Source organism: Beta vulgaris, chromosome 1 (assembly GCF_026745355.1).
Source record: "Beta vulgaris subsp. vulgaris cultivar EL10 chromosome 1, EL10.2, whole genome shotgun sequence".
NCBI classification, from domain to species: domain Eukaryota; kingdom Viridiplantae; phylum Streptophyta; class Magnoliopsida; order Caryophyllales; family Amaranthaceae; genus Beta; species Beta vulgaris.
In genome coordinates, this window is record NC_079202.1 from 19,771,258 (window position 1) to 19,790,014 (window position 18,757).

The 18,757-nt window shown below is 36.8% G+C and overlaps 1 protein-coding gene and 1 non-coding gene across 2 annotated transcripts; both read left to right on the forward strand.

Annotated features, from left to right (window-relative positions):
- Positions 1 to 9,896: 9,896 nt before the first annotated feature.
- Positions 9,897 to 16,631, forward strand: LOC104900984 (MLO-like protein 9). The gene is made up of 15 exons (XM_010688526.4): positions 9,897 to 10,918; positions 12,116 to 12,173; positions 12,277 to 12,509; positions 12,908 to 13,024; positions 13,158 to 13,218; positions 13,313 to 13,401; positions 13,480 to 13,554; positions 13,632 to 13,720; positions 13,814 to 13,863; positions 13,948 to 13,988; positions 14,082 to 14,255; positions 14,389 to 14,424; positions 14,508 to 14,575; positions 15,575 to 15,635; positions 15,996 to 16,631. The coding sequence occupies exons 1-15, from the start codon at positions 10,775 to 10,777 to the stop codon at positions 16,182 to 16,184; spliced, it is 1,485 nt and encodes a 494-aa protein (XP_010686828.1). The 5' UTR covers positions 9,897 to 10,774; the 3' UTR covers positions 16,185 to 16,631.
- TRNAD-GUC (transfer RNA aspartic acid (anticodon GUC)) lies at positions 10,068 to 10,139 on the forward strand. Its single transcript has one exon. It is a non-coding gene; the product is annotated as a tRNA-Asp (tRNA).
- Positions 16,632 to 18,757: the final 2,126 nt, after the last annotated feature.

The window sequence follows — 18,757 nt, forward strand, 5'->3', positions numbered from 1 at the left end:
TTATATATATTTTTTTCTTATATAATTCTCACGATAGAGAACTTGCCCACCTATTCTTGAACCTCAAAAGAAATTTTTAAAAATTAGGTGAAGTCAACCCGTTTATAAATAGGTCGGGTTCGGGTTGGAATTTCTGAACTGTTTAGGTAAACGGGTTGGGTTCGAGTTTGGGGGTACTGACCCGTTTATGTAAACATGATGACTTGACTTTGACCTGACCTGACCTGATTGCCATCCCTAATTGTGGGCTGTTAAATCTTTGACGACCAAACTTGATGAACAAAGTTCGTGTGATCGTTTGCTCCTACTCGAACCGGTAAAGTAATAGTCCCCATAGGATGAATAACTCCTCCCTTAAACCCAATGTATGGGTGCTGAATGGGGACCAAGTTATTCTCATCAAATTTCAACCTAGACAAACAATAATCTACACTGATGATGTTCCTTGAACTTCTAGTGTCAATAAAAATCTTTCTTACCTTTAGATTTGCTGTCTTCATTTTCACAACTAGAGGATCATTAGGAGGGGTCTTCAAATTCCCCCGGTCCTACTCAATGTAGGTGTGTTTTTATTTCGCCCACGCGGGATGACCACATATTTAACTACCTCATTGTAAAGGTTTTATCATAAATTATTTTGACGTCGTCAAAAGTCCTTAAAGTAAGACTCATAAACCTTATTGTATATGAGAAATCATAGGGTGACAACTTAAGGAGCTATCCAATGTAGATTTCCAACATCTTGACTCCATAGATGGTTAATGAACCATAAATTAAGTTCGAGGGTGAGGGTACGAGCACGGTAAGGAACCACGTTCGCCCATTGCTGGCCTCTACTTAATATCGATTCATGTCAATTTTTATGCAAAAGAATAACCACATAATGTTTTAAGCACCCTAAAAATATATTAGTCTAGGTTGGTTCAAGAAACACATAAAAAAATATTTTTATTGACATGTTATTGTGCAATCAAATTACAGGAACCTAACAGGTTGTTTAAATTATCTGATAATGTTTAAACTGTTCTTTAGGTGTTTGATTCGCAGGAAGAACATGTGGGTGATGAAAGCACTAAATCAGGACAATCATATAGCATGCATGGACATATGAATAATAAATAAAAAGGAAGAAAAGGGATTAGAATGTACAATTGAACGATTTTATATTAAAGATGTACATCATTTGAAAATAGTTAGTAACTTCAATATAAAAATAAAGGATTTATTCAAGGATCCTCAGGATTATACCGTGGTTTGGGTCTGCGAGATTGACAACATTCAGGACAAGCAATCGTGAAGTCTGAAGAAAATATGTGATTTGGAATGTATGAGTTTTGCAGAGAGATTTGTAAAGTATTGAAGGTGTAAATTCAAAGAATTAAAAGTATGTAAAAATCGTACGAAAATCAAGACCTATTTATAGGAAAAAAGAAATTGCGCATCACGCGCTGGGTGCGCCAGGTGCAGGCCATGTTTGACGCATCATGTTGAATAAGCTTCATACACGTGGTACGCGATTTGCAAAAGATAAGAAAGAAAACTATGAATCACATGGAGGAATGCACCAACGACACGACCTTGTGTGAGGCACAATGCCATGTGTCAAGTGTAGATTGGTACACCTGAGACAGGTGGACAAAGCTGTACCTGATTGTTTTGACATGCACGCTTTTATAACTCTTTTAGAAAACGTGTTTAGACGATTTTCTTTTATCTTCTGACCCCGAAATTCGATTTTAATTATGAAAATGTCTTTCAAAATATTTATTTATCAAAATAAAACAATTATCATGAATAGTTAATGATTGGGCTTTTTCAAGGGATTGGGGTTTAAATGCAATTAATTATCATGAATAATTAACTGAGATTTAAAATAGGACTTTAACACACTTTTCGAAATAATTTTGGGTTATCTTTACGGACTGCTCTTTCCTTGGGTCAGACCAATTAAGACCGCGGTGTGTTTCATCATCAGATCCTTAAATGGGGAGACACGATTATGTGTCTACAGAAGCCCCCACTTTGACTGAGGTTCAAGAAACCGAAATTCAAAGTATACAGTGTTGAGACGGAGAACGATTCTAAAAGCTCTGCTGTTTAGGACTGATCAATATACATCGTTCTCTGCAAAACTAAGTTAGTATGCAGGATAATAACTACAAGCAATCTGATTATCTGCAAAAGAAGATGTTAGCTGATAGGTTCAAACAACTCAGATAAAGCACATAATGATGCAAAAAAATGCAAACTTAGATTCTCTAAGGATGAATGAGACACTATGCAAGGATTAAGGTTATGCAAAGCTAAGGAAGACTACACGTCATGCAAGGTCAGGATTATGCAAAACTAGGATTTAAATAAAAGATCAGGATTTTGTAATGCTAGGATATCTGGATATGTAGAGAGATAGTTAGATCAGAAATAGATTGATTGATTTTCGAAAATAATTTTTGTAAATAATCGGGGTCCGTAAACGATGTTTGCAGATTACAACTTTTCAGAAGTTTGATTTGATTTGGAGGAACCACCACATATAGGAAGCCCCCACTTTGGGTAAGCTTGTCTAGAATTAGGCATATTTAGCCTTAATTAGAATGTAGTTGACCTATCTTGAGCGTTAAGAGTCTTCATTGGGGATTCTTCTTTGGGAAGTTGATTTAGGCAAAGTCGAATATTGCAAGAAACCATCCAATTGTCAAAGAGTCTTTCAGGGAAAAGGACAATTTGGATTGAAAAATAAAAAGTTCAAATTTGTGACTCAAATAATATATGGCCAATAGACAATCTTTTATTTGATTTTAGACGCGATTTTAGGTACAATGCATAACAATGACAATTTGACAAGTTAATAATAGTCAATCACAAGCAAGTGTCATGTAACATGGATGCAAAAGTTCTCAACCTAAAGTCCAATTCTATGTCTAAAACTATGGTCAGGTTTAGGTTCAGTTTGAAAGGGTCCATGACTAAGAGATTGATCCCACGCTTCGTACCTCTGCTTAAAGAGGTGGCCACATGTAAGACACACTCCAGTTCTTAAGTCAGGAGCAAGAGAATAGTGCCATGGTTGGGTAGGTTCCCTTATGACTAAGATCCAACACTATCGCTCATGAAACTTTTTGGAGAGACAAAGCGCAAACCCCTCGTGAGTAGTCTCAAGCATAAAACATGCACTAACGAGGCAATATAAATTGTCCTTATAGCGGCTTAAACAATAGTCATGCATATGCAAAACTGTAATGTTATTATAAAGCATAAAAAGAGTATGAATCGTATTTTTAGAGTTTCACCCACTCATTTAATATTTTTTTTAAAAAAATCCTCCTCGGTGGAGTCGCCAAATTGTAGGCGTGTTTTGATCTCGCCCACACGGATGAGCGCGTATTTGACTACCTCATTGTAAAGGTTTTATTGAAAATTGTTTTGAAGTCGCCAACAAGTCTTTAAAGGAAGACTCACAAACCTAATTGGATATGGGAAATTATAGGGACAACTTAGGGACTTATCCAATGTAGATTTTCTCGTCTTGACTTCATAGATGGTCAATGAACCAAAAATTGAGTTAGGGGGTGAGGATACGAACATGGTCAGGAACCATGTTTCCCCATTGCTGGCCTCCACTTAATATCGATTCATGTCAATTTTTATGCAAAAGAATAACCACATAATGTTTTAAGCACCCTAAAAAATATTAGTTTAGGTTATACAATCAAATTACTGAGAACCTAACAGGTTGTTCAAATTATTTGATTAGTATTTGAACAGTTTTTTAGGTCTTTGGTTAGCAGGAATAACACGTGGATGATGAAAGTATTAAATTAGGACAATCATATATCATGCATGGGCATATGAATATCAAACAAAAAGGAAGAAAAGAGAATAGAATGTACAATCTTCTTAGATAAACTTAGATGTTTACAAGTGTATCCGCGTCGTACCAAAAGGCTAAATCATGGCACCCTGAAAGATCTTTTTGTAGGGCAATTAGTTCTAACTCTGTTGTGGGATGAACTCAAGTAAATAAGTAATCCATCCTACGTACGGAGCCAATAGAAAGGGAAGCGGTTAGAGCTTGAGCCAAGTAGGCATATAAAAGAGCAAGGACCAATCTACCTATGGGAACCAACTAACGGGGCCTCAAGAAAAGGTATAGAACTGTGGAATAAGCTTGAGATCCCTTCTCAATAAAACGATTTTAAAGAGCTACATCATAAAAGACATAGTTAGTAACTTCAATTAAAAAATAAAGGATTTATTCATGGAAGAAGCTGCTTAACTCTCAATTAGACATAACATTTGGAGCCGTTTGTGGGTAGACGCAGCAATGACTAATTGTCACTCGTCCAAGGTAGCTCAAAACCGCAGTTATCAGATTCGGGTGGAAGACACTGTGAATGATTATCGACCCCCTCGAAGAAGGGATAAGCCTCCATCCAATGTTCCTGATGAACATCAAAAACTTATCCTCCAGGAATAACTTAAAAGTCTTGTAACTAGCGCTCATCTAGAAAATGTGTTGAATGACTTTCAGACCAATATGGCAGCAGTCGTCCAAGAACATATCAAGAACAATGCTGTTTTTTCAGGTGAATCAAGAGTCGGCTGCTCCCAACCTAGTTCCTCTCCAGGAAAACTCTCAGGAGAATGTTGCAAGTTCAAGTCGACCTACTCGTCTAGAAGTTTCTGGAAGGGAAGTAGAGAAAAACAACATGTTCTAGAATTGATCACCAGTTGCAAACCGTCCTTATATGACTAAAATAACATCTTCTTATGTGGTTTCACTTTCATTCTTTTTGCTTGAGCGATCATCCTTACTTCTTCTGAAACTTCCTCTCTCCCTTAAGGTAAATACGAGTTCATCTTTCCTTGCTTGGCCAAATCCTCAAGGGCCCTCTTAATATACTTCCACTCATTAGTTTCATGACCATAATCCTTGTGAAAATGACAATACTTGCTACTGTCCTTGTTTCTATAGGGAGTCTTCATCTCAGCTGGAGTTTTGAGGACATATTGGTCCTTGATCTCCATAAGATAGATTATTGATCCTTACTGAATTCTATTGGGTTGGCTGAAGTTTTTGATTCTTTTCTCTTTCCTCATTTGGACGAGGTAGTTATGAAGGTCACTACTAAGGTCTCAACCTTATTAGGTTGTTATATTTTGCCAGAACTACTTCCTTAGGCTTCTTGGACTCAGGGTGCTTAGCCTTATCAAAACTCCGGTAGCGTGTATAAATGCTTCAGCCTCCTTCAAGGCTTTTGTAAGGCTGGTAATTTTTTTCTTGATAAGATAAAACTTAAAACTTCATGGTCATAACCAGAAATGCATCAAAGGCCACTCCAACATTAAGATGTTGGATCTACAAAGCCTCTAAATTGAACCTCTTAACAAAACTCTAAAGAGCTTCCTTTGGACCTTGAATCACCTTCCCTAAATGCATGCTAGTCTTTTGTTTTTGCCTGTATGCTACAAAGTAACTTGTGAACAAGTAACTGAGTTTAATGAAATTGTTAACTGAGTTAGGAAGAAGATTGTTAAACCATTTCTGAGCTACTCCCTTCAGTGTAGCTAGAAATTTTTTGCACCAAGTAGTATCATCTACTGCTTGTATATACATTTAATACTTGTAGGTAGAAAGATGATCGTTAGGATCAAATGGTCCATCAAATAACTCAATTGTAGGGAGTTTAACCTTTGGGAAAAGGGAGCCTTCGTCCATTATCCTGATCGAGAAGGGAGTTGGCCAGCTGATATGGAGAGCTCCCAACTGCCCTTCAATGGGTATGGAATCTTTAGGGTACTCCTTCAAAATAGGGATAGATGAGGTATTTGTTGGGGCTGGACGCTGATAGACCATTGGCTGCTTCATTGTTTTCTCTTGTCGCAGACGAAGAAGCGAAGGACTCGTTTGAGAGTATATCTTCAAAGGTGGACCTCTCAAATACAAAGTAGACCTTGTGGCTGACCGTTGTAATCAGCAGGTTTCTTTGCTTCCAGATAGTCCCGAGTATATGTTTCCATCTGATGCCCACTTGGATGCCGATCATCATGGGACTTAACCACCAGGTTCCAGTACATCTTCCTTCATTGGTCACCACATACAACATCGTCTTTTTCTCTTGCTACCCTTTCATAAACTTTTGGACGAGTAGGTCGACTTGTACCCGCAACATTATCCTAAGAGCGCCCGGAAGGGAGCTGGGTTGGGAGCAGCCGACTCTGGATTCAGCTGAAAAAATAGCATATTATTCTTGATCTGTTCCTTGACGACTGCTGCCATCTTGGTATGAAAGTCATTCAACACATTTTCCAGATGAGCAGCAAATATTGGACATTCAAGATTTTCCTGGAAGATAGACACTTGATGTTCATTAGGAACGTTGGATGGAGGCATATCCCTTCCTCGAGGTGGTCGATCATCATCCACAATGTCTTCCACCCGAATTTAATAACTTTGGTTTCGAGCTATGTTGGACAAGTGACAGTTAGTCATCGTTGCGTCTCTCTACAGATGATGCCAAATGTTATGTCTACTTGAGAGTCAAGCGACTTATTCCTTTGATATGTTCTTGGAGAGACTTGTGCAAGCAATGCCTTTGCTCCATGCTCCGAACCTATAGCAAAGGAATCCAACACTTGAGGTTTAGGTGGTGGTTCTCCATACGAAGCTTAAGTCATTTTAAGTATGGAATCAAGTGTAGAGATAGAGAGAGAAAGAGAGAATATTTTAGTAGAATAATGGCACAATATTCAATGATCTACCTTTTACTTTATTTTTGAGGGGGCTATATATAGTTTTTGGAATTTGAAAGCTTTCATTTGATGTCACCCTTGAATGGAGACATTTGATTGGCTAAGCAATCAAAATTTAACATGTGGTAGACAATGATTGGAGGCTGAAATTCAACCAATCATAGGCAGCCATTATTTGGGAATTGGGCTTCATTATCCCTCAATTCCATAAGTGGGCCTAAAATATCAGAAATAATAATGCTTTAAAAAAGGCCAGTTTCCCTCCAATTTCTAGGACACATGGAGGCCTATGATTGGTCCACGTGTCCGCTCATAAGCCCATTATTTTTAGGTTACAATAGGGTTCATATAGGTAATTTCGAGATGGGCATATCTTCGAAGCATTACATAAATATTATTTACCACTATACTATTGTTATTCCAACGCGCAAATCCAAATCCCTTGCAATGATTATGTGGATCAATGACAATATTATTATCAAAATGGAGGGTTTTTAGGATCTGCCTATTATTTCTTGCATTTACTAGAGTCTCTAAGACAAAGATAATATTTGCCTGATATTTGTTTTTCGAAAAATGAAAACAACTAAAGCATATGACTTTTTCCCTTTTGAATATTCCATCTTAAGACTTTCATTTAATTAAGAGGTTATACTGGTCTAGGTATATATATATATTTGGTATTGTAGTCAACTAAAGAAGCTAGCGAATTGATGAAGAAATTATATGTTAACAAAAACAGAATACCCAAGAGAACTTCAAATACAAGGCAGATTGTCCATAAAATCAACGAAGGGGGGGGGGGGGGGTTAGAAGGAGTAAGTAGATGAGTGGTTACTAATGCAGCTCTCCAAGAGGATAGGTAGCTTTTTAGTATGGAGTGGCCCCTGAAAACTAAGAACAAACCCGATTTCATAAGGTTATAGAAACCCAATCTATAAAAGAAATAATATGAAATTATTTTAGGCTTAATATGATGAGTAAAATTAGGATTATAGAATAGCAATTATCAGGAAGAAGTGGGGTAGTTGACGGATAACCACGACTACAAATGAACATGGGAAGGTGTGGTTAATAGTAGTATAATCGTGTCTTCGTGAGTCTAAGTGCAAACGACGAAGCATTATTGAATATAACACCGTGGATATAAATGACAAACATGCCTAAAAGTAGATTGAATATAGGGTAATGAGAATGAATCTGTAACAAGGCTCGTAGAATTGAAATGAAATAAGAACTACAAATATTAAATCAAACCACATATAAGATTTACAATGAAAGCTCAAGAAATGAGGGGAATTAGACAAAATATGTTGAGACCTATTGCTAATAGTAGAGAGTAACATATACTGAAAAAGGAAACTTAAGTATTCAAAATGAACATTGAAGGTCCTCAACCTAATAAGAAAAACAGAGATATACTAGCATTAAGATCATGTAGGGTGAGAGGAGGAGGGAGAGTCCTCAAAATCTTCTCTTTTGTGGCGCTTTTGCCCATCCTTTGCAAAGTCATCATCTTGTGCATGAGAGAAGTTGTCATTGCTTAATAGGAGATCCGTCATCTCCGAATCAAAAGTGATGCGAGGATTGTGATGAGTCACTTCCAAAGCACTGAAGAATGCTACATCAATGTCAACCTTCACAAGACCATCATAAGCACCTTCCTTTTCTTCGTTTGCAACTGCTACAAGAGGTTCAGTTGAATCCCATCTTCACTATTGATTTGAAAATTCCGCTAAAGTTTCAAAGGAATTTGAGGGAGGAAGATTATTCGTTATAAGGTGGGGATTGGGAAGAGCATGGAGCGGGATGGAGTTAGTTCTAGCAGGGGTAAGGGAGGGGTGGGAATGGTTAACGCTCAATTTTTTTTTCCTCTGAATGAAGGTTAGGAAAAAAAAGGATTCTTATTCATATATGAGGTTGACAAAAAACCAGTCATTCGAGTTTAGTGTGGAAGAGTTAGGGTGGGAGTTTAGGTTACTGGATCCCAACTTGGGCAACCACTAAATTAAGGCATGAAGCCGATTTTTTAGGGCAGAGAGAACGAATGATCTTTGCTACCACAAAGAGGGCACACTTCATGAACTCCCTTGTAGGAGAGGAAGAACTATGAGCTTTCTTCTTCGACAACCATGGTAATTAATAAAGCAGAGCATAGGGTAAGGGATGTTGATGTTCAGGCAAACACGTCCAAATTGCGCTTTATCATCATTTTGAAGTGTGAACCAATCAAGCTTCATGAGGTAACCTATATTTTGGATGAGATTAGCTAGATGTGTCCAAGAACAAACCTCATTAGGAAGAAATGAAATTTTCACCCATTAATCAACATGGGTAATAATACTGTTTAAAAACAGTTTAAATATAGGTGTTCAAGGAATGAGCACAAAGTTGAATAGAGGACTAGTTAATCACACTACTCACCATGTATAATTAGTGTGATTAAATATAGGTGGCCGGAAAAGTTGTCGGAGTTATTGTCGCCGGAAAAATTGACGGAGTTTTTGATGGGAGATCCTTGTTGATGAAGAGATGAAGTGAGGGAGTGATGGAGATAACTCCGGCAATTATTCCGGCTAACTTTCCCATCAAGAACTCCGACAATTTTTCCGGGTAACTTTCCGACGACAATATCTCCGGCAACTTTTTCGGCCAGATTATTAATATTAATTAAATTTTATAATTCTTATAATACACAAAATCGGACTATATTGACTTTAAAAAAAATGTCCAAGCACCTAAATTAGGTGCCCGAACCTGTGGTCAGGCGCCTAAATTAGATGCCCAACCACAGGTACAGGCACCTAAATTAGGTGCTCGAACCTGTGGTCAGGCACCTAAATTAGGCGCCCAACCACAGGTACCGGCACCTAAATTAGGTGCCCGAACCTGTGGTTGGGCACCTAATTTAGGTGCCTGACCACAGGTTCGGGCACCTAATTTAGGTGCCTAGACACTTTTTTTTAAGTCAATATAGTCCGATTTTTGTGTATTAAAAGAATTATAAAAATTCATTAATATTAATAATGCAATAATGTGGCCGGAAAATTAGTCGGAAAAGTTGTCGGAGTTATTGTCGCCGGATTTACTATTGCCGGAGTTTTTGATGGGAGATCCTTGTTGATGAAAGAGATGTAGTGAGGGAGTGATGGAGAGTGAAGAGAGTGAGGGAGGGTGAAAGAGAGTGGGATATTGAGTGTTAAAGTATAAATACATGTATTTGTATTTATACAGGGCGTTAGCAGGAAAATTTAGGGCGGCATTTAGCAAATGAGTAATTAAATAGTTAATAGAAGACAATTTTATCACAAGAGGTCGTTGTAGTATAGTGGTAAGTATTCCCGCCTGTCACGCGGGTGACCCGGGTTCGATCCCCGGCAACGGCGTAGTTTTTTGTTTCATCTTTTAGCACTGATGACCTCAATTATATCCATCTTTGATTGATTGGCGCCATTCTCATAACTTCACAGAGTTGACTCATAGTCTTCCCTAAAGATCATGGCCAAACAAAAAAAAAAAAAAAAAAAACTGCTGGAGCAGAGAAAATATAGCTCAAACCTTACAAATGTTCCTTCTTTCCCTCCCTTTTTCTTTTTTCCCGCTTCATTTTCGGGGCTGCAATTTTCTTTCTAATGAATAGTAATTAAAAAGATAATAGAAGTAGTAATAAATAATCTATTTTTAGAGATATAGGAAGAAAAATAAAATTATACGGGGAAGAAAATCTTTCATCTTCTTTTTTGCCTAACCCAGAAAAAAAAAGTACTTTGGATTGTTTTAAAAGTTGGGAAAAAATAATTATACTCTGTTTTTGTTTTTTAAATTTCTGGGTTGGGTTTCTGTGGAAAGATAATTAAATAATCCTAGGAAACCCTTTTATTACCAAAAAAAAAAATAATTTGGAGGAAAGATAAATTAATAGGAGAGTTACAACTTGTAACATCTTGTAAATTAATTTTTCAAAGGTGATATTAAGAGCAAGAAAATCCCAAAAAAGGAAAAGAGATAAAAAAAAGTAAAAATGGGGGGAGGAGGAGGAGGAGGAAGTGGTGCAAGCAAGCCAAGGCAGCTTGATCAGACACCTACATGGGCTGTTGCTTCGGTTTGTGCAATTATTATTGTTATTTCCATTGTTTTAGAGAAGGTTCTTCATCATATTGGGGAGGTAATTTTTTCTTTTTTTTACCTTCATCATTTTTTTGTTTGTTTATATCAATTGGTTGTATTTGTAAATTTAATAGCTGTGTATATATAATCACATTGGTCCTTTTTTTTAAAGAGGAATTATAAACTTTAAATTGGTTTGAATAAGATGGGGTTTATCATCTTAGATCATTTACAAATTATTAGAATAGACAATCTAATTTTAACATAAATTAGACGAATCTAAAACTGAATTTTTCTAACAAGCCATTTCATTTTACTCAACCCAACACTATCTTAGTCATCCAACCCTTCTCTCTTCCCGCCTCTGTTTTCTTGATTTTGGAACTACAACAGATAATTTCAAAAAATAACTCGGTAGTCTTACCGAACGGATTAAACTAGTCGCTAAATGGATTAAACTAGTTACTGAATGAGTTAAAGAATGTCATTACTGAATAGATTAAACTGGTCACGAAATAGATTAAACTGGTCACGAAATAGATTAAACTAGTCCCTAAATAAATTAAACTAGTTACGATATTAAAAAAAGTGACGTGTTCTCTTCTTAATATTGGACTTGGGTCGTCATTTTCATGAGATCGTGAAAGTGGTGAAATTATAATGTGATCCATTGAGCTTAACATAGAATGATGTCAGGTGGCTATGTTTCTAGATAGGCTGCTAAAGAGTTCCATGCAACAATGGTTTTCCAAAATAAGTATATGAAAAACTTAATCTACCCAATAGGGTACATTACTCATCATATATAGACATTATATCTCAAAGAAATCAATTCATTTCTCCATCTCTCTAATGGGTAAATTAGCCATTGGTTAGATGTAACATTCTCAGGCAGTATGAGATTATGTATTAATGCCTCCTTTCTCATAGAAGGTTGACATGGACTAGTCTTGCCTCGAAAGTCGAAAGGGCCCTAAAGTTGCGTAGATTAACCACATCGGTGGGATGATTAACATCTTTAATGCAAAGCACTTGTTCATGTCAATCTATACTTGTTCATGACTTCATGTCAACCTTCTATAAATATCAAAACACTTGTGTTGGTTTAGCTTTATGCGATGATGAACATCTTTAATAATCCAAAACACTTGTTCATTAGATGAAATATTCAATGTAAAAGAAGTTTTGTAACAGAAGCATGCTGATCAGAGATCATGTGTGCTAATCTTCTCCATTTCTTCATTGTGGTAACCAGTACTTTCATAAAAAGCACAAGAAAGCTTTATACGAAGCACTCGAGAAGATCAAAGGAGGTAAGCAGTAAAAAGTGAAGTTTCTACTTGTTTTTCTCAAAGAGAAAGTAGGTAAGCCCTTTGAGATATAATTTACACCAGCAACCTGTTTGTCTCTGTGCAGAATTGATGGTGTTGGGATTCATTTCTTTACTCCTCACATTTGGGCAAACTTACATCATCAGTATTTGTATACCCATGCACCTGGCAAATACAATGTTGCCTTGTGCCTATAAGCCCAACCACGAGAAAAAAAGCCATGAACATGGAGAAGCGAAAGCAGACCATCACCGTAGGCTTTTATGGTATGAGCGCAGAATGTTAAGCGGAGGTGCAGCTCCCGTTGGGTGCAAGGAGGTGAGTTGCTACTTTTAGATACCAGACAGTGTTTAATGATATATTTCCTCTGTTCTATACTTCTAAGTCAATTGCAACATTTCCCTTATTTTAAAGTTTCATTTTACTTGTAACATTTCCCTTATTTTGTTGTATCTTATCTCAATCTGTCTCATATCACATGGGTCTCACTTCTTTTTTCTATCTTCATTTCTCTCCCCTCTTCGCATGCGGTGGAATGTATTAGGATAGATAGTCATGAAATATCTTTTCAACTAATGCAAGAGAAATCAAAAGCTTGTAAAGAATTATGCATTTCAAAGCCTTGTATTAATGTCCTTTAACATGCTTCATGTATTTGGTCATCGAGATTGGAGTATATTGTTTCGTGAATTTCATTGACATTTCTCAATCAACAGGGATATGTGCCTCTGATTTCTGCTAATGGTTTGCATCAACTACACATATTCATATTCTTCTTGGCAGTGTTTCATGTAATCTACAGTTGCATTACAATGGCGCTTGGTAGAATGAAGGTGAGGCTTTACTTTTATGCACTTCATATATCAAGATAACTATGAAATCGGAAGGGGGAATCCTATCAATGTTTGATGGTTATGGTATATTGGTGTATATGCATAGATGCTATATGTGGTCGCTTTTATGTAGATTCGCAGGTGGAAAGACTGGGAACTGGAGGCAGTGAACAGCAAAGACGGTTTTGGTGCTGGTATGCTAGATGTTGCCTTTCGGTTTTATTAGTGATTATGGATGGATTTGTCGTGTCTGTTGTCATGATGAATCAAGATTTGCAATATCTGCAGATGCTTCAAAGTTTCGATTGACTCATGAGACATCATTTGTAAAAGGGCACAACAGCTTTTGGACAAAAAATCCTGTCCTCTTTGGCCTTGTAAGAACTCCATTGATTTTTTTTTTTCTAAAGCTAGATTAACACCGTAGTACCATACTAATAAAAAAATATTTACAGGGTTGCTTCTTTAGGCAATTCTATAGAGCTGTTCGTAGATCTGATTACTTGGCACTGCGTCATGGATTTGTTAGCGTACGTACCTTAACTAGCATTAGTTTGTTTCATTTTATGCTGTCATTTTGTTAACAAAATTTCCATCATTTCCCCAGGTTCATCTAGCACCAGGAAGCAAATTTGATTTTCAAAAATATATCAAAAGATCTTTGGAAGATGACTATAAGGTAGTTGTGGGTATCAGGTAAACAAAAGATTTAATTTGCCTCATTGTTATGGTTGCTCTTTGTCCCTGTATCTCGTATTACTGAACTCTATTTCATTTTGATATTGGCAGTCCTTTGTTATGGGCATCTGCCGTCCTCTTTCTACTTCTTAATGTTGACAGTAAGTTTTCATTTGTTTGTCATTTCTAGTGTGCATTTTCAATATATGTATTCTACTGATCTTAATTGACTACCATTTCTTTAGGATGGGATGCAATGGTCTGGTTGTCGTTCCTGCCATTAATTGTAAGATTCTCTCATATTTTTCCTTGTATAAACTTTTATTGTTGTTGTACCATGCATGAACGGCTGTTCTTATCAACTATGAGGGTAATACAGGTGATCTTGTCAGTTGGTATGAAGCTTGAAGCAGTCATAACACAGATGGCTGTTGAAATCACAGATAGGCATGCGGTTGTCCAGGGAATGCCTCTTGTGCAGGTCTCTGATAAACACTTCTGGTTTTCCTGGCCACAGCTCATCCTCTATCTCATCCATTATGTCTTGTTTCAGGTATACTCATACAAACTTCCCTTCCCTCAATCAAAAAAGGTTAAAAAAATGTTCACAGTTTATATTCTGTCTAGTATAATACAACTTTCTAACTGTTTTCTTCTTCTCCTTCTCGATCCCCTCCTTTGCTCAGAACGCTTTCGAGATTACTTATTTCTTTTGGATATGGGTAAAGATCTGCCATTCACTTATTTTTATGCACGATGACAGTTACATTCGTGTTGACTTGGAATGATTGTTTCATCATTGCAGTATGAGTTTGGTCTGAGGTCTTGCTTCCATTCAAATTTTATCATGACTCTTGTGAGAGTCTGTCTTGGGTAAGCCTTTCCTTAAAGAATCATAATTGTGTCGACCATCTGACATATGGTGTCTATGATAGTATGATCCAAACAATCATGGATCTCCTTCATGTTCAAAATGAAGCCGCTTTTAATGTACACATTGGAACATTTCTAAGTACATCTCTATGATAGCATGATTCTGTTTCTTTTCGAATGAAGATAACATGATTCTTAAAATAGTAAAACATGCATCAAACTCTATAAAGTTGACTACAAAAGTCAAAGTATTGCATTTATTAAAAAAGCGAGGGAATATATATATATATATATATATATATATATATATATATATATATATATATATATATATATATATATATATATATATATATATATAGGGTTGGGTTCTAATGAGAACCCTCTTATTGTGAGAACTGTGAGAACCACTTAAAATGAGCAAAAACTTCCTAAAATGAGTAAAAAAAAGTAACAAATGTGCATAAACATAAATTGAGTAGAAAACATTAAGTTATCAAAAACGTAAAATGAATAAAAATGTAAAAGAAGAAAAATGTAAAATGAGCATAAAAAGTTCAATGAGCAAAACGTAAAATGAGCAAAAACGTTGATAAATGAGCATAAAATTGTTAAATGAGCAAAATCATAAAATAAGTGAAACAAAAAATGAGCAAAATATTATGAAATAATCAAAATCTTCGTAAAATGAGGAAAAATGAGTGGTTCTCACGGTTCTCACCATAAGGGTGGTTCTCATATGAACTTAAACATATATATATATATATATATATATAATATATTATATTATATATATATATATATATATTTGCTCTCTCACCATTTCTGACAAACTGTATTCGCAACTTTTCAGAAGTAAATTTTACTTTTTCTAATATTACGTGTGAAATTTTAAGAGTAATATCAGAAGAGACAACTAAAATTGTTTTACTAAGCATAAATCAAAAGACAACTCCAACTTTTTTCCTTGTGTAATTAATGGCGATTTTCCAATGGCAGGGTGGGTGTTCAATTTATGTGCTGCTACATCACTCTTCCTCTGTATGCCCTTGTGACTCAGGTAAGCTACTGCTTGTCACTTGATGGCTAATGCCCTATACGGGTACAATCAGCATTAAGATGTCGCAAAGAAATAGTAAATTGAAAACTTTTTCTTGTTCTCTAATAAGAGTTATCATGGTATCATCCTGGTTTCCAGATTTTGGTTTTGTAATCTTCATTTATGATAGTTAACGTAAAATCAGTCGTACTCATACTAATCATGTTTGGTTTAAAAACTGACAAGAGGAAACCAGAGATATTCATAATTCTGTATTTAGTTTTGAGAAAAACTGAAAACAAAAAAGTGACTAAAACAGGATCTAAGTTTTTAATGCTCCTTATTTAATTTGGTGGGTTCTTACATTACTAATACTGGCAGATGGGATCCACGATGAAGAGATCGATATTTGACGAGCAAACGTCAAAGGCTCTAACACAGTGGCGTAAGAATGCCAAGAAGAAGAACGACGGGAAATTAGGAGGTCTCCCAACTGAAAAACTTGGTCAATTACCAAACGAAACAGTCGACCTTGAGACAGATGAACCCTCTGAGCATGGTCCTTACTAATCGTCCATGACCATCTCTAAGTTTTTGAAGACTTTGATCAAAATATATTGAAGCTCAAATTTGTGGTGGACGATGCATTGGCATGAGATTCAGACTTCCTAGTGTGGTAGATGAAAAGAACAACACTTTTTTTCAGACAGCTGATTTTTTTTTGTGGTTGTAAAGGAAGCAGCATCACTGATTTGTTCATGCTGGTTGATGTTTAATTGTATTTAGATTTATTTTCACCTTTTCTCAGCAGGTGATTTCATCCTATTTAGGACTTGTATTCTATCAGAATGTTTCTGTTAGTCAAGGGGTAGTGTAACAGTTTAATGACCACCAAGTAGTGTTGCTTTGATTGTTTTAGAGACAAAAGAGAGGGCATAAGACTTAGAGGATTCGTAGGTTCATTGTTGGTTTTGTTATAAAAGGTAAAAGGGTGACAAAGATTATTACTAGATGAACTTTGAATCTTCTAGGCGTATTGAGACACTTTCCCAAAAGCAATATTCCTACCCTACACTGAGCACGGGTTACAAGGAATTCACTTCCGAGATACAAACAAGAACAACGAATATCACGCTCGTAATGAGATTCGTCAAATGAGTGAAAGAAAGAAAAATTTGTAAAGATGATGAGCTTTTAATTCTTATGCAATCGAGAGAAGTTATTTTTCTTCAACCACTTCATCATATGAGAGATCTCATATATATACTAATGCTTTATCGTTTCAGAGAAACCGAAACAATACATTGACAAACCGTCAAAACACGCGAAATCACGCAAAAGGCAACAGAAAAAAGGAAGGATATCGCGAATCGCGAGTCGCGACCTGGGCAGCGTCGCTAGGTGCGACCCAGGTCACGAGTCGCGACCAGCCCATCCTTCACTGCTTGTGCGAGCGTCCAGCGTCGCGAGGTGCGACATATGTCGCGAGTCGCGACCAGCTTGACCTGCCTCCCTGCTTGTGCGAGCGACGAGCAACTTCAAGCGAGGCCTTGTGAGCGAGTGCGAGGCTATTCTAGGCCCATTTCTATTCACTACATAGCATAGTATTACATATATTGTTTCAAGCACCAACACCATAACCAAGTAACTTTGAACGATATATCATGAAATAAACTAACTCTATACTCTAAATCTCCAACAATCCTTCCCCATTTAGAGTATACATAATAGTTATGCACAAACATCATCGTAACAAAACAATATCATGCAGAAATGAAAGTGTATAAAACTTGAACTTCCATATAGTACAGTACACATTCTAACCATCCGTATCCAATTGGTGTCGATAACGATTGAACCAATTTCAATACATAATGGAAACCCGAAGATACTATACACACAAGACAAATGACTTAAACTCATTATAAACCGACACATAAAGCCTTGTGTCCATATCTATTCATAAGTGTTATAACGGACGTGAGAGAGAAACAAATTATGAATGCAAAAAACAATAAAAACAGACAACAGATTTACGTGGTTCACCAATTTGGCTACATCCACGACAAAGAGAGAGAGAATATTTTATTATGAGAAGAGAACAGATTATAGTGAGAATTAAGTTTTATTCGTAGTCTAAAACCTAGAATATAAATAACATATTTATATTCCCGTTCAGAAAACGCGTTTCCGCGTTTGCCGGGCAGCCGCCCGATCGGGCGGTTATTGCTTTTCCCAAACTTCATTGCGCGCCCGATCGGGCGACCAAGCCTGATGACATCGGACGATCTCCCTTTTCACTCAAATTCTCCAGCTCGTTACGGGCGGCCTCGCCCGACCCGATCGTGCGGTACTCCAAAATAACTATTTGATGCATTTCATCGAACACATTGAAGGCATAAACTCTTACAAATCTCCACCTTGACTTGAATCCTCTCACAATAACCAGAAAACCAGATGCATTGATCACAATGCCTATAATCTCCCAAACACCAGGTTTGTCCCAAAAGACAACCAGAACACATTAGTCCCTAAGGACCCCAGAATTGCCCAAGGAGGGCAATTAACAATCACGAACATTGAGTAAGTCCAAACAATGTTGAAACTTACTCTGCGGAACCGGCTTGGTGAACATATCAGCAAGGTTATCAGCAATTCCTACCTTTTTCACCTTAATAGTCTCACTCCTCAGAAAATGGTATCTCACATCAATATGTTTAGTGCTCTCATGATGGACTTGATCCTTAGCTTAGAATATTGCACTCAGACTGTCACAATATACAATACCCTGATTGTGATGTAACCCGAGATCACTAACTAGTCCCTTTAGCCATATTCCCTCTTTAGCTGCTGCTGTCAATGCCATGTACTCTGCTTCAGTAGTAGACAAAGTAACTGTAGCCTGCAAAGTTATCTTCCAACTAAAGACAGAACCACCAAGAGTAAATACATAACCAGTCATTGACCTCCTACTGTTAATATCTCCAGCATAATCAGAATCCGAATAACCAGTGACTAAACACTGAGTATCATTCCCATAGATGAGACCAACGTCAGATGTACCTCTTAGGTACCGAAAAATCCTCTTGACTGCCTGTCAATGCTCCTTACCAGGATCACCCATGAACCTACTAACAACACTG

What these genes read in the sequence shown, in the direction of transcription:
- LOC104900984 (XM_010688526.4), top strand. Translation starts at nt 10,775, where the DNA reads ATGGGGGGAGGAGGAGGAGGAGGAAGTGGTGCAAGCAAGCCAAGGCAG. An exon ending in ATCCTGTCCTCTTTGGCCTT is followed by an intron (nt 13,402 to 13,479) that starts GTAAGAACTCCA and finishes AAATATTTACAG; the next exon opens with GGTTGCTTCTTTAGGCAATT. An exon ending in AAGGTAGTTGTGGGTATCAG is followed by an intron (nt 13,721 to 13,813) that starts GTAAACAAAAGA and finishes TGATATTGGCAG; the next exon opens with TCCTTTGTTATGGGCATCTG.